We start from the raw sequence: 13369 nt of genomic DNA, 5'->3' as shown, positions 1-13369 counted from the left end.
CCAAGCAGATATAATATTTGACTAAAACATAATTCTTTCAAACCTTGCTTATATTTGTATACGATCACATATTTCTCTATTATGCTTGGGAATACTTGGAAACAGATTTCCAAAATGTAAATCACATGGAGTTGATTTCCTGGTGTTTTGACAGATGTTTATGTCCAACAATTAAAATTAGTTGCTTTTTTCTCTGAAAACTTGGAGGGGGAGTGGGGGGTTAAAACCTGGGCCCGGGCCTGCTAGTTGGGGAGCCCTGACATGGAAACAATGATGATTCAACCAGTTTTTGCCCAGTGTGGAATGACGTTAGCCCTAATTGGAGTTCTGTACAGTAGTCCTCCGCTGCTCCTGCTCTTGAATGGTAGTTCTGTGATGGTTGAGACAGGGACATTACATTGTGGATGCACATGCAGTTTAGGTAGATTGCTAGACAACCTTTTCCGATACTTGAGTACAGTCATTGACTCCTAGAGTTGACACAAGAATGAAGCTCACTGAGTTGATGTTGTCATCTTTGGAGTGCTGGTAAACATGGGGCTGTGTTTCCGGAAGGGTTTGGTCTGAGTGGCATCCTAATGTGACTGATGTCATGTCTTCCTATAATGTGACTGACTGATGACATAATGTGGTGACTAAGCCCTGACCGGTTGTTTTCCATCCAGGTCTCCGGGTGGTGTTTCCTGGGTGTGTGAGGAGGAGGCATGGCTGGTTGAGATGTCGTGGACGATCACACCACTCTGCTAGACGTGCTGCTGCTGCGCTGTGTGTGCCTGGCTCCTCCAGCTGCACCATTGATGGTGCCGTGATCCAGTTCTAACCGTGGGTGAGGAATCATAGTAATTTACCATACTCATCAACATGTTTAGCACAATACATTCAGCCATTGTAATATGGCCATAGGTCAGCTTATGATAGGCTTTAATGAGTCAATGATACCATAGTAGTCTCACAGCAAGGATGCCTTCCACAGCACAAACACATTGATCCATCAGTCTAATCACTGATATTCCAAAGCAATGAAATGTGCATATTCAAAAGGGGCAAAATGATTTGTTCCACATAGTGCCTGTCTGTATACAGTTCTAGATACTCAGGCAGCGCAACAATGGCAATTTCCTTTGAGGACTTCCCTCTGCCTGCTCTCCACTGAGGCAGAAAAAAACTGCTTAAAACTCTTCTTGACCCATTTCTTTATCAGTGGAAGCCTTTTATGGGGCTTATGTTGTGTCAGATGCATTCACACTTTGGAAATTAAGCCTTCTGCCTGACAGCATGTGTATAAATGGAGTATTTATACGCCGGGAAGATAAACAGAATTGACGTGGTATTATATCGCTGTGCTAAAAGACTGTCACCTTCCTCGGGTAGAAAAAGTCAGTGGCTCTCTCAGCCAACCCACCACATCTTGTCATTTTGAAATAAAATTCAGAGAGGATAATTTAGCTAGAGGCCTTTGTTGCTGATGTTTGTCGCTCCTCCTCTCTCCTGGCAGGTAATGAAGAGACATAAAACCAATCCTGGAGATGCCGAAGAGAAGAGACATTCTTGCCATCGTGTTGATAGTGTTACCGTGGACTCTGCTCATCACCGTTTGGCACCAAAGCGCAATCGCTCCGCTCCTCGCCATCCACAAGGGTACATCCTCCACTTTCTCATAGGTCCTCTGTTGAATGGTGTAGAAATATGCAACAGCCAATTCATCCAATCCAATCAGGTCACATGCCCAGTTACAGAATATCATGTACAGTACATACAGTATAACACATGCCTTCCACAGGGTCTATTACAGATCCCTATGTGGTGGTGTGCATTATCAGACTGTAACATAGGTAATTTGTCAGTTAAGGCTATCAAAAATACACTACTTGGTAAGTGTCCTTTGATTCACACAGCCCCATCTGCAGCTTGTGCTTGGTGCTATGGTCTTCTTCAGCAGTCATTCAGCTAATCTATTTAGCAGTTAAAATGTAGCAGACTTTTCAAATCAAAAGGAGACTAAATTAATTTCTAATGCCCTTTAATCAGCATCTGAAATAATAATCACTGTTCCCTAATAGCTTCCAGGCAGGCTTTATTGAATCTCCTGAGTCAATGTGTTTGTGCGGCTTCCACATACTGTACACAAGCCTGAGATGTTACCACACTCTCACATTATGAACCCCCCCCCCCCATAAATGTGACCCTAATTGACCATAATAAACCAACAGTGTGAGTACAGTACTCTGTCTGGTGAACAGAACGATATTAAAAAGGTCCAATGCAGCTGTTTTTATCTCAATATCAAATCATTTCTGGGTAACAATGAAGTACCTTACTATTATTTTTTTCAATTAAAATTGTCAAAAAGAAACAAAAATAGCAATATCTCAAGCAAGAATTTTGCTAGGACAGTCTGGGAGTGGTCTGAGTGTAACCTGAGTGTAACCTATGTAACCTGAAAGCTAGCTGTTTTTGGCAGAGAGGTTTGAAACTCTTTGTTATTGGTCTATTAACTTATACCGCCTGGTGATGTCGCCAGGTAGGCCAAAATATCTGTTTTTTTCAAACTGCTCTTACACTAAAACAGCATTAGCATAATTTTCACAATGTCACAGTATTATACTAACCTCAGTGTGGCAATATATATATATATATATTTAGCAGTTATATCGCTGTGCTAAAAGACTGTCACCTTCCTCAGGGTAGAAAAAGTCAGTGGCTCTCTCAGCCAACCCACCACATCTTGTCATTTTGAAATAAAATTCAGAGAGGATAATTTATTTATTTATATATATATATATATATATATATATATATATATATATATATATATATATATATATATATATATAAAACGCAGAAACATTTTATTTTTGACAGCACTGGGCCTTTAAGGTGACAGTAAATCAATAGCGTTCGTTGTCTCTTTCCATTTGCCATCAAGGTAATATAGGCAGGTTTCCACAAATCATCTGCAGCCTTCTCTTTGTTTGGTCTTAAAAGGAGCAGGGGGTTGCCAGATTGCTTTCTGTCAGCCACCGCAGAACATCTGGCCATCAGGAGATTGTGTTAATCTGCTGTGTGACGCAGAAATACCATTTTTATGTCTGAAAGAGGATCCTCCGCTCTAACTGAGCACCGATAAAGATTGCCATTAGCTATGGAACAATGTGGGGAGAAATTAACTATGTTAATGATCCAATAATGATATTCTATCCATCATAGAGGGCTATGGGGGCCACATAATCATATCTCCACTACTGGAATAGACCCTGTCCCTGCCACGGCTGTTCCAGCTGAATGAGTAGGGGCAGCCAGGTGAGCCGCTGCCCTAACCATACTGTAGCCATGATGTCCGCTCACCTCACGCTGCCTGCTTTCGCTTTTTGCAGCCTGTCACCACCTTGTAAAAGAGATCTTTATCATACCAGAGAGGCTTGCAGTCCATCGACACCGACTTGCAGGTACTTGCCTCTTGCATTGTGTCACCTGAGATTATACAGCGGGCGACCCCGCTCCCGGGGCGTGCTAATGCCTTACATGTCTTCCTGTTCCCCTGCAGATGACGGAGCCGACAGAGGGCGGAGGGAGGCGGGCCAGGCCAGCGACTCTAAGGAGTACTGCTCCTCTGATAAGGACATAGTGGAGGTGGTGAGGACGGAGTACGTGTACACACGGCCGCCGCCATGGTCCGACGTGCTGCCCACCATCCACATAATCACCCCCACCTACAGCCGTCCAGTCCAGAAGGCAGAGCTAACACGGCTGGCCAACACCTTCCTCCACGTGGCCAACCTGCACTGGATCCTGGTGGAGGACTCTCAGAGGAGGACCCCGCTCGTTACACGCATGCTCCGGGAAACCGGTCTCAACTACACCCACCTGAACGTGGAGACTCCCAGGAACTATAAGCTGCGTGCGGACACGCGGGATCCCAGGATACCCCGGGGCACCATGCAGAGGAACCTGGCGCTGCGCTGGCTCAGAGAGACCTTCAACTCCAACAGCAGCCAGGCGGGCATTGTCTACTTCGCTGATGACGACAACACCTATAGCCTGGAGCTGTTTGAAGAGGTCAGTACAGTCCTGGGCCGCACTGGCAGCTCATGGCCACATACGGTCCTCTAGATTCACTGTAGTGTCACTGAATATAATGGTAGTGGGGAGTTAACGGCACATAATGTACATAGTTTTGTCGTTTTACACGGCTCCTAATTTAATTTAAGAATTAAACAAATGTATTTTAACATGAATGGTGGCTACTCCTACTCCTAGTACAGTAGTAATATATTGTGGTTATTACGTGAAATATTTTGATTCCCATTGCCAACAACAGTGGTCCGAGGATATGTTTGAACTTGGTAATCAGTGCCTCAGGCCATCCATTTTGACTCAAGACAGATTGGTTTGAATGGATGCTGTTAGGCCCTGAGGCATTAGCCTCAGGTCTTGTTAGTGTGAAGGGGACAGGTTGTAAATGGTGCGATCCGTATCGATGGGCCGGTTATTACCTTTCCCTGGAAATCAGGCAGAGTGCTCTCCCTCTCCCTAGAATCCTTCCATCACTTACACCCAGCACCAGCGCTCTTTATAGGGGAGAGTAACAACCTATAGGGCTGAGCTTGAGCTAGCTGCCTCTGGGCTGACCGATAGAGAGAGTCAGTGAGAAACCACTCCGACCCAACTGACAGAGCAGTAAATATCAGACCATTCTCATCGACCTGCTAACAGGTGTAAGTCATGGAGGGGATGGCTATAACAGCTACATGTGAAGAGGGTGAAAGTAGACATCCATCTAAGAGATTGCAGTTGGATATGTCATGTTGTTGTGATCTGGACTTGAATTAACCTGAATGGAAAGATGCCAGCTTGTTCAGCTTGACCTGACATTTGAAATATGAAAACTGGTACAAATTAAATCATTCATACACTCATATAAAATAGATGCTATCCAGAACCTAAAAGGGTTCTTCTGCTGTCCCCATATGAGAACCCTTTGAAGAACCCTTTTTGGTTCCAGAAAGAACTCTTTTGATTGCAGGTAGAACCCTGTTGGGTTACACATAGAGCCCTTTCCTCAGAGGGTTTTCCATGGAACCCAAAAGAGTTCTGCCTGGAACCAAAAAGGGTTCTACGTTGAACCAAAAAGGGTTATCTTATGCTGACAGCTGAAGAACCCTTTTGGAACCCTTTTTTCTAAGAGTGTAATGTCATGAACTCTTGCCCAGAGTTGTCAGTAATACAATAATACAACAGGTTACAAAAACAACGGCTGAATCAAATACGTACAGCAAGGAACTGTAATGGCCAACCTAACCTTCTGTTGTTGCTCCATTACATCACATTAAGTAGATTCTCTCACCCAGAGCAGAAGAAAAATTGTGTTTCTCTACACCCCGTTTTAAGTCCAGACCAAACCATGAGAAACATTCCATGTCGAGAGACATGGGTAGAGACTGCTGTAAATTGTGAAAAGTAAAATACGCTATATATACACAAAAGTATGTGGACACCCCTTCAAATTAGTGGATTCGGTTATTTTAGCCACACCCGTTGCTGACAGGTGCATAAAATTGAGCACACCGTCATGCAATCTCCATAGACAAACATTGGGAGTAGAATGGCCTTACTGACGAGCTCAGTGACATTCAACGTGGCACTGTCATGGGATGCCACCTTTCCAACAAGTCAGCTCATCAAATTTCTGCCCTGCTAGAGCTGCCCGATCAACTGTAATTGCTGTTATTGTGAAGTGGAAATGTCTAGGAGCAACAACAGGCTAGCCACCCAACAAGCTCACAGAATGGGACCACCGAGTGCTGAAGCGCGTAGAGCGTAAAAATCGGCTGTCCTCGGTTGCAACACTCACTACCAAGTTCCAAACTGCCTCTGGAAGCAACATCAGCACAAGAACTGTTCGTCTGGAGCTTCATGAAATGGGTTTCCATGGCCGAGCAGCCGCACACAAGCCTAAGATCACCATGCGCGATGCCAAGTACACCGGCTGGAGTGGTGTAAAGCTTGCCGCCATTGGACTCTGGAGCAGTGGAAACGCGTTCTCTGGAGTGATGAATCATGATCCACCATCTGGCAGTCCGACAGACAAATCTGGGTTTAGTGGGTGCCAGGAGAACGCTACCTGCCCCAATGCATAGTGCCAACGGTAAAGTTTGGTGGAGGAGGAATAATGGTCTGGGGCTGTTTTTCACAGAGCCCTGACCTCAACCCCATCAAACACCTTTGGGATGAATTGGAACGCAGACTGCGAGCCAGGCCTAATCGCCCAACATCAGTGCCTGACCTCACTAATGCTCTTGTGGCTAAATGGAAGCAAGTCCCCACAGCAATGTTCCAACATCTATTGGAAAGCCTTCCCAGAAGAGTGGAGGCTATAATATCAGCAAAGGTGGGACCAACTCCATAATAATGCCCATGATTTTGGAATGAGATGTTCGATGAGCAGGTGTCCACATACTTTTGGTCATGTAGTGTAGCTCATGAAATATGCATCTGCCATAGTTAAACTTCATCACTGTAAAGGGGTGCATTAATTATTAAGCTTTCATAAAAAATGCTTATGTTGCCTTTCCAAAGCCACAAGGAGTATTTACAGGCAGCGCCTGCCTCTCTATTTTTATCATATCTATCCTTCTCTATTCACCGTCAGCATCCACATTCAACATTGTGAACCAGATCACTTAGAATAGAATATCACCTAAATTGAATACTTTTTAAAATGATCAAATAAGTATTTGATATAAAAGGTAAATAGAATGATATTGCTTCTGGTTTAGGTATCATGTGGTGTACTGATGAAAATGGGCCACATTAAGGAGTTGAACTAACCATTTTCTACTGTGTTCTCTATGGACTAAGCCACCAATTCCATGTATTAAAGACAGATAATCAACCTATAGCAGTATAATCACCCGATAGCAGTATCAGCCTATTCTGATGACAATTCACTTTAGAGCCTCTGTGAATCAGCACAGATCTCCATCTCCTCCGCTTCAGATTGATTAATACACCTGGAGAGTTTGGGATTAGTTCCCTTTGTTGTGCTCTGACTTCAAGAACATAGGCAGGCTGTCTCTGTGGGCCTCCCCCAAGTAAAGGAAACATAGCTTACACACACAGAGAGAGACAGAGAGAGAGAGGGAGAGGAAACTTAGCACAAACACTTAAAATCCACGAAAATTGGGCAGCACTTTATGGCATTTTCACTTGCTCAGCTCTAAACAGAGGAGAGACGGGGTACTGCTTTAGCATTGATTCCCGTCAGTGGCAGCATTGGAAACATTCATTTTCACATTGTAACATGGAGGAAGAGGGGCAACCCCCTTGACGATGCTAGAGCCAGTTTCATTCCAGAACCAAACCATTGAGGAAAACAACTATTTCACTCGTAGGAAAGATGCATGATCTAAACTTGTGATAAAGGTCAGTTTTCTTATGTACAAAAATCACGTGACCCTTGGGAGAGGGTGATGTCATCCCTAACACCCTATCATACAAAATGTTATTTGGGTGGCTAGCCTGGCAAAGTCCTGGTCTCGGTGGCCCAGATGTGTTTCCAAACTGCACTCCTAAACCCGGGCCTCCTCCATCCTGTTCTCACACACACGTCTCCTCTCTGATCCCCTGGGCTGGTGGGTTATCATCAGATACGGCTAGAATACTGGCACACACACAGAGCGAGCCCCGTTTCCAGAATGTTGTCCCACCCAGCACACACACACACACACACACACGCACATGCACACGCACACACACACATCTCCTCTCCCTGCTAAACACCTCATTTAAAAAGCACTTCCACAACAGTACACCAGCACCTTTATTATTGCTACTGCATTGAGTGTGGATAAATTACTCAACAGTTCAGCCCTCCTCATTAGAACACTTCCTTTCATGATTTGGGCGGCTCTCTTTCGCTGCTAGAGGTGCAGAAACACAGTCGACAAAGAGCGGGCGGCCGGGAGATCGTTTGATACTGGAAGATTAAAGGACAAACCTGAACCTCTGAGGAACGGAAGAGGCTCGGCACCTTTCAAGCATCTCCTCAACCAACCTGCTCTTCTTCTCCCAATCCACTCTCTATAATGGCCCTGGTCCTCAAACCCACTTAGCTCTGTCCACGTTTACTCTTCTTAGGCTGGGTCCATCACGGTGGCCCTACAAGGCTTCTGTGATACATGCAACATACACACCATAGCTTTCAGATTTTCTGGCTCGATTTGTATCATTGTTTGGAATGAAAACTATTGTCTGCTGTAATTAATGTATCTTGCCTTGTTGGCACATCTCATATAGACACTGATACACTGATCCTGTTCATTAAAAATACAAACAGTGCAAAGATGCTTAACTCTCTCTGTCCTCTCTTCTTCTCTATCCAGATGAGGTCAACAAGGAAGGTATCTGTATGGCCTGTGGCCTTTGTAGGTGGTCTGCGCTACGAGTCGCCCAAGGTCAACGCAGCAGGCAAGGTGTACGGTTGGAAAACTGTATTTGACCCTCACCGGCCCTTTGCCATCGACATGGCGGGCTTCGCCATCAACCTGCGGCTCATCCTCTTCAAGCCCCAGGCCTACTTCAAGCTGCGGGGAGTGAAGGGAGGCTACCAGGAGAGCAGCCTGCTCCGGGAGCTGGTCACACTCAACGACCTGGAGCCCAAAGCATCTAATTGCACTAAGGTAGATAGAGCAAAATAGATGCTTTATTTTTGCATGTTATACTCTGTCATTTTACACCAGAATATAATAATTTTACCTGTTGGTATTTTATATAATGTCAGGCAAATGTGAAATCCATACTCTGATGATCCTCTTGTGGATCCAACTTTAGTGCAGAGGCAGTGGCAGGTTCACTCTCTTCAAAACAACTTCATATATAACCAGGTGCTAAAAATGTCAGCGGATCGATTAGGTAACTGGCAGGCTCCCCTCACATAGTGGGTGTGATTGTAAACGGCTTCAGGGCACTGTGTGGTGTTTCATGCCCACTTCATCTCCGGCCTCGCTGTTCCCTGCCTGGCCCTAGCCCCAGCTGCTAAGCCTCTCCCTGGGCAGAGAGGAGTCACCCAGGGGCCTTAGCCCACCACCACTCACACTCACATAATGGGATATTCAGCCTGATTATATTCAGTCCTGGAAGGGAGTAGATGAAAAGAGGGGGGGGGGCATCCTAGCATGCATTCAGCCCAGATGAGCACAGGGCGAGGGATGGGGGATGAGTCGTGCTCCGGCAACTCTCCTCCTTATAATCTACCTCTTCAGACACAAGTGTGACTATTAACCTCATCTACACCTGGGTAAAGTGGGAGTTGGCTCCTGGTGGAGGCAGCTCAAACACACCTCATGCATAATTCATTACTGAGGTGGAGGAGATGAAAGGTAGGGCTGCTCAGAGACTGAGGGGAAGAAAATGAGCTCTATACGTCGATTCATTTCCACCATCACTCTCCTGGATGTGAGTCCGGTCTCCAGAGCCAAATCATCCCACTCCAAAGGCTTGATTGGGGCTATAGTTACCGGTACGTGACGCACCCAAAATAACTGAGCTGCATCACTTACAAAGAGCAAAAAAGAAGAGCAAGTTTTATTTTTCCACTACGGCAGCACTTTCTATTCACTATCATATAATGTTGAGCAAGGTCGAGCTGACACGCAGGAGTACATTCTTATATATAGGTTTCCTATTGTACCATCTGTAGTGCTCTTGTTGCTATATCTAGGAGTAGATGCTCAGAAGAACATCACCACCGCCCATGCAGAGAGGAGAGAGGAGGAGTGGATGGGTGTGTGTTCCATCGTGAGAGTGCTGCCTTATGCTGATTCTTCTCTCTGATATTTCTCTACAGATTCTCGTTTGGCACACTAGGACGGAAAAACCTGTCCTTGTAAATGAGGGAAAGAAAGGATTTACAGACCCCAACGTGGAGATTTGACGTTGTCTCCTCGGGCGATGGTAAAGAGAGAAATTATTCAATTATTCACATCTCAGACTTATTTTACTAATTTATATACAAATATTTTTATGACCTTTGGCGAACAGGGAAATGGTATACCAGTGATAAGCACATTTCGGGATATTGTTTAAATTATCCATTGCTTTTACAGACACCCACATTTTTGGGCTAAAAGAGTTATTACAACTATATTGATCTGTACTGCAAATTGACTTCATTATGAATGTGTGTAATTTCTCAGTGAGTCCCTGCTCTCTGTTCCAGGTAGTTGTCTAATATGGACCTTGAGAAGAAAAAGAGGCCATCTCCCAGTGCAAACAGTGTTCGTGTCTTAATAATTTCAGAAAAGACTGCCTCGGGGGCCAAATCCTAATCCCCTTGACTGAAACTAAACACTTTTAATATTGGGATTACAAATGTATCATATTAAAGCACAGATTAGTACAAAATGGCAATATTTATCAGGTTAAATGTTGCCAGCAGCACCAACATGAAGCAGACGGTGAGAGCTGAGCGATTAAGGATCAACGGGAGATCAATGCTCTCTGAACCTGCATGGCACCATACTGCGTCTGTAGTGTCCTAACAGGAGACAGCACAACACAAACATTGCAGGGAGAGAGGGAGTTAGGCAGCCAATGAGAACAGGCTAATGAGATATCCATTGTCTTTCCCTCTATAGACATGGATCTACAGGGCAGGGGATGAGATCCTGAGATCTTAGTAGGGTCTGTAAGAGACCTTTAATAGACATGTACTGAAATGGCCTCCACGTCTTCAGACAGAACAATCATGGAGAATCTGAACAAGTCATCTCTCAGAAGATCAATTCTACTTCAGCAAACACTGAAAGTTCAAAAAGGGAAGGAATGTCCTTTTTGTATAAGTAAAACTATTTCTGCTTTTATTTAATTTGCTAGTTTTTTGTGTTTACATGCATTTTCTTGCTAGTTCAATACTACTGACTGACTCTTGCCTCCATTTTGAAAGCTAAAGCTGGGGAACCATCCATTTTCAGTGTCATTCTCAGACATGTAATTCAGTGTGTACTGAAGTTATTCACTTGAAATAACTGACATCAAGATGGGCTCCTAACTCTTGGGAGACACACAATATTACAGGTCAAAGTCCCAAAACTTAACTTAGCACTTAAAAGCACTAGTGACTGTGTTCCTAAGTGGAAACACGTGTACATACTAATTTAACACAGGAACAATTAGATGACTCATAGTAAGGTCCTCTCAGATAAAATGTAACAACTGAATTTATATAAATGTAAAATAAAAACTAAGAATTGACATAGGCATTGCCAAAAACACCTCAATGTATGACAACTGGCATAGCACATGTTCACTCCTGTTTTTCAATCACATGCCATGGACAGTATAACAGCACATCACCACGTTAGGTGTAACCCAACTTTGTGCATATGTTACAGTATTACCATTACCCAATGATGAGCAGTTTGGCAGATGGCCATATAGTATGCTGGTTTATATAACCACAGTAGCTAACTAGTAGAGTAGGACAACAGAAAGCAATTGAAGTTATCTAAGCTAAAGGCACTGACAGTCGAGATATACAGTAAAATGTGCAAAAGCATCTATGTTCACAGTGTGTATTGCCTACATAAGTTAGATATTTGTGCCCGTATCACAGCTAATATTCTATAAGCCCACTGCAGTGTAGAAATGTTACTGTATACTTAACCTCAGTTTCATCGGCGGTAGGCAGACAATCATGCTAAAATGTTTCCAAGAAACAACCATCATTCATTAATGGGTCTATGAACAGTAAGCGAGTAAGGCGGCAAATCAAATATACCATGAAAACTAGAAGAAGATCCTCTGCTTTGGACAACTACTAGCAAGATACCCCATGCTAGAACCCCAGTCTGCAACACCATTCTATGCATGCATGCTCAGTCCTAGTTTCTTGCCCTGACAAAACTGTACCATATACGGGTTGAAGTTAGTTTTGCGACACACTTTGTGACAATTCTTGGAAATAGCAGGCAAAACGTAATGACAAGCACAAGTGAATTGGTGTCATGCTCAGCTATACCTTTGCAGTTTTAAGGTTTCATGTCCATTTCAATTTCTTAATGTATCCTTCAGTAATACCTCAAATGTAGGGGAAGACACTAATGGCAAACTATGAAAAAGGGAGATTAATGGCCAGGATAGTTATGGCATATTCAATTATCCAAAGCAGTATCAGATCAGATGCGGTTTTCCCATCAGGTACTGTTCCCCCATCGGATACAGCTCCCCCCAAAATATGCTCCCTCATCAGGTATTGGTATTCAAATGGATACACCAGCATGTCATTTCTGATCATTTCTATTAAATAGTATTATTTAATTGAGGAATTCAAACCAAATGTTTTGCGATCAAACAACATGTGTGGCTGTTAATGTTCATGTTGACCTCATCTTTAGGCTTTGGATTGCACAGCAGTACCATTAACATCATTAGGCAAGAATCAATGTCTTCTGATCTGTTTCCATTCTCCAAAATGTCAAGTAAAGTCTGTATATTTATGCGAAAATCAATAGAAATATATTTATTTATGTATTTATTTGAAGTATGAATGTCCTCTTGTCAAATTGAATTATAATTGAACATTTCTTTGTTCATGTTTGCCCCCAACCCCTTCTTTTCTCATCGGTGCCTCTCAACCATTGAGGTTCAGAAACCACACACAGACAAGCTCTTCTGAGGTCACATTTAGGTTTGCGGGCAACACCAACAAACTGAGACACAACATTTCATTATTTTCCATCAATTCAGTATTGCCCTGACTTCAATCGCTGTCAATAGCCTTCATTTTTAATGACCTTTCTTAGAATTGATTGTGTTCATTCATGTGATTTTAGGAAAAATGATAGGGCCTGTCTAGAGAGCCCTGTAGAGATGAACCCAGACAACACTAAGAGTTATACATAATGGAAGTGCAATTTCATCTCTTGGACATTTAATGGAGCTTGCTCCTACACTGTTGTAATCACTTATAGAATCATAAGTTAAGTGTAGTACTCTGATGGTACAAAACTCAAACTTCTCCTTACATCCCTGGCTTTCTCACACTCACAGTTGGTTCAACGAGCGAAACTGTTCTGACAGTCAGAAACGGCTTTAATGTAATGGAACAGCCTTATCCAGTGTTTAGCTTCGTAGTGGTACATACATAATGTAACAAAGGTTATGGCTCATACTGTACTAGGCCCTAAATGCTTTCTTAGGGCAAATCACATTTCCCCTTCCTTTACCTACTTTGATCTACAGTCATCTTCCATCCTTGTGTGAATCACTTCTTCTGCATGTAACTCTAAAGGTTGTTCATTTCTCCTCATGACTCCATCTCAGAGATACCATATGACATTTATCAAGACAAATAAACAACTGAAAAGTGAAG

General features: G+C 43.4%; 1 protein-coding gene across 2 annotated transcripts in view; it reads left to right on the top strand.

Moving 5' to 3' along the window:
• Positions 1-13368, top strand: part of LOC106581230 (galactosylgalactosylxylosylprotein 3-beta-glucuronosyltransferase 1) — a 109690-nt gene extending 96322 nt beyond the window's left edge. Inside the window, exons 3-9 of one of the 2 annotated variants that reach the window (XM_014163148.3) lie at positions 666-826; positions 1496-1638; positions 3375-3446; positions 3545-4056; positions 8382-8678; positions 9845-9951; positions 10217-13368. In XM_014163148.3, coding sequence (XP_014018623.1) covers positions 1527-1638; positions 3375-3446; positions 3545-4056; positions 8382-8678; positions 9845-9931 — 1080 coding nt within the window. In that variant the 5' untranslated portion in view covers positions 666-826; positions 1496-1526 and the 3' untranslated portion in view covers positions 9932-9951; positions 10217-13368. The remainder of the gene's footprint in view (positions 1-665; positions 827-1495; positions 1639-3374; positions 3447-3544; positions 4057-8381; positions 8679-9844; positions 9952-10216) is intronic. The other variant, XM_014163150.3, reaches the window with a different exon arrangement.
• The last annotated feature ends 1 nt before the right edge of the window (position 13369 follows it).

This window comes from Salmo salar, chromosome 20 (genome assembly GCF_965601325.2).
Source record: "Salmo salar chromosome 20, fSalSal1, whole genome shotgun sequence".
NCBI lineage: Eukaryota > Metazoa > Chordata > Actinopteri > Salmoniformes > Salmonidae > Salmo > Salmo salar.
This window is presented reverse-complemented; position numbering and strand designations above follow the sequence as displayed.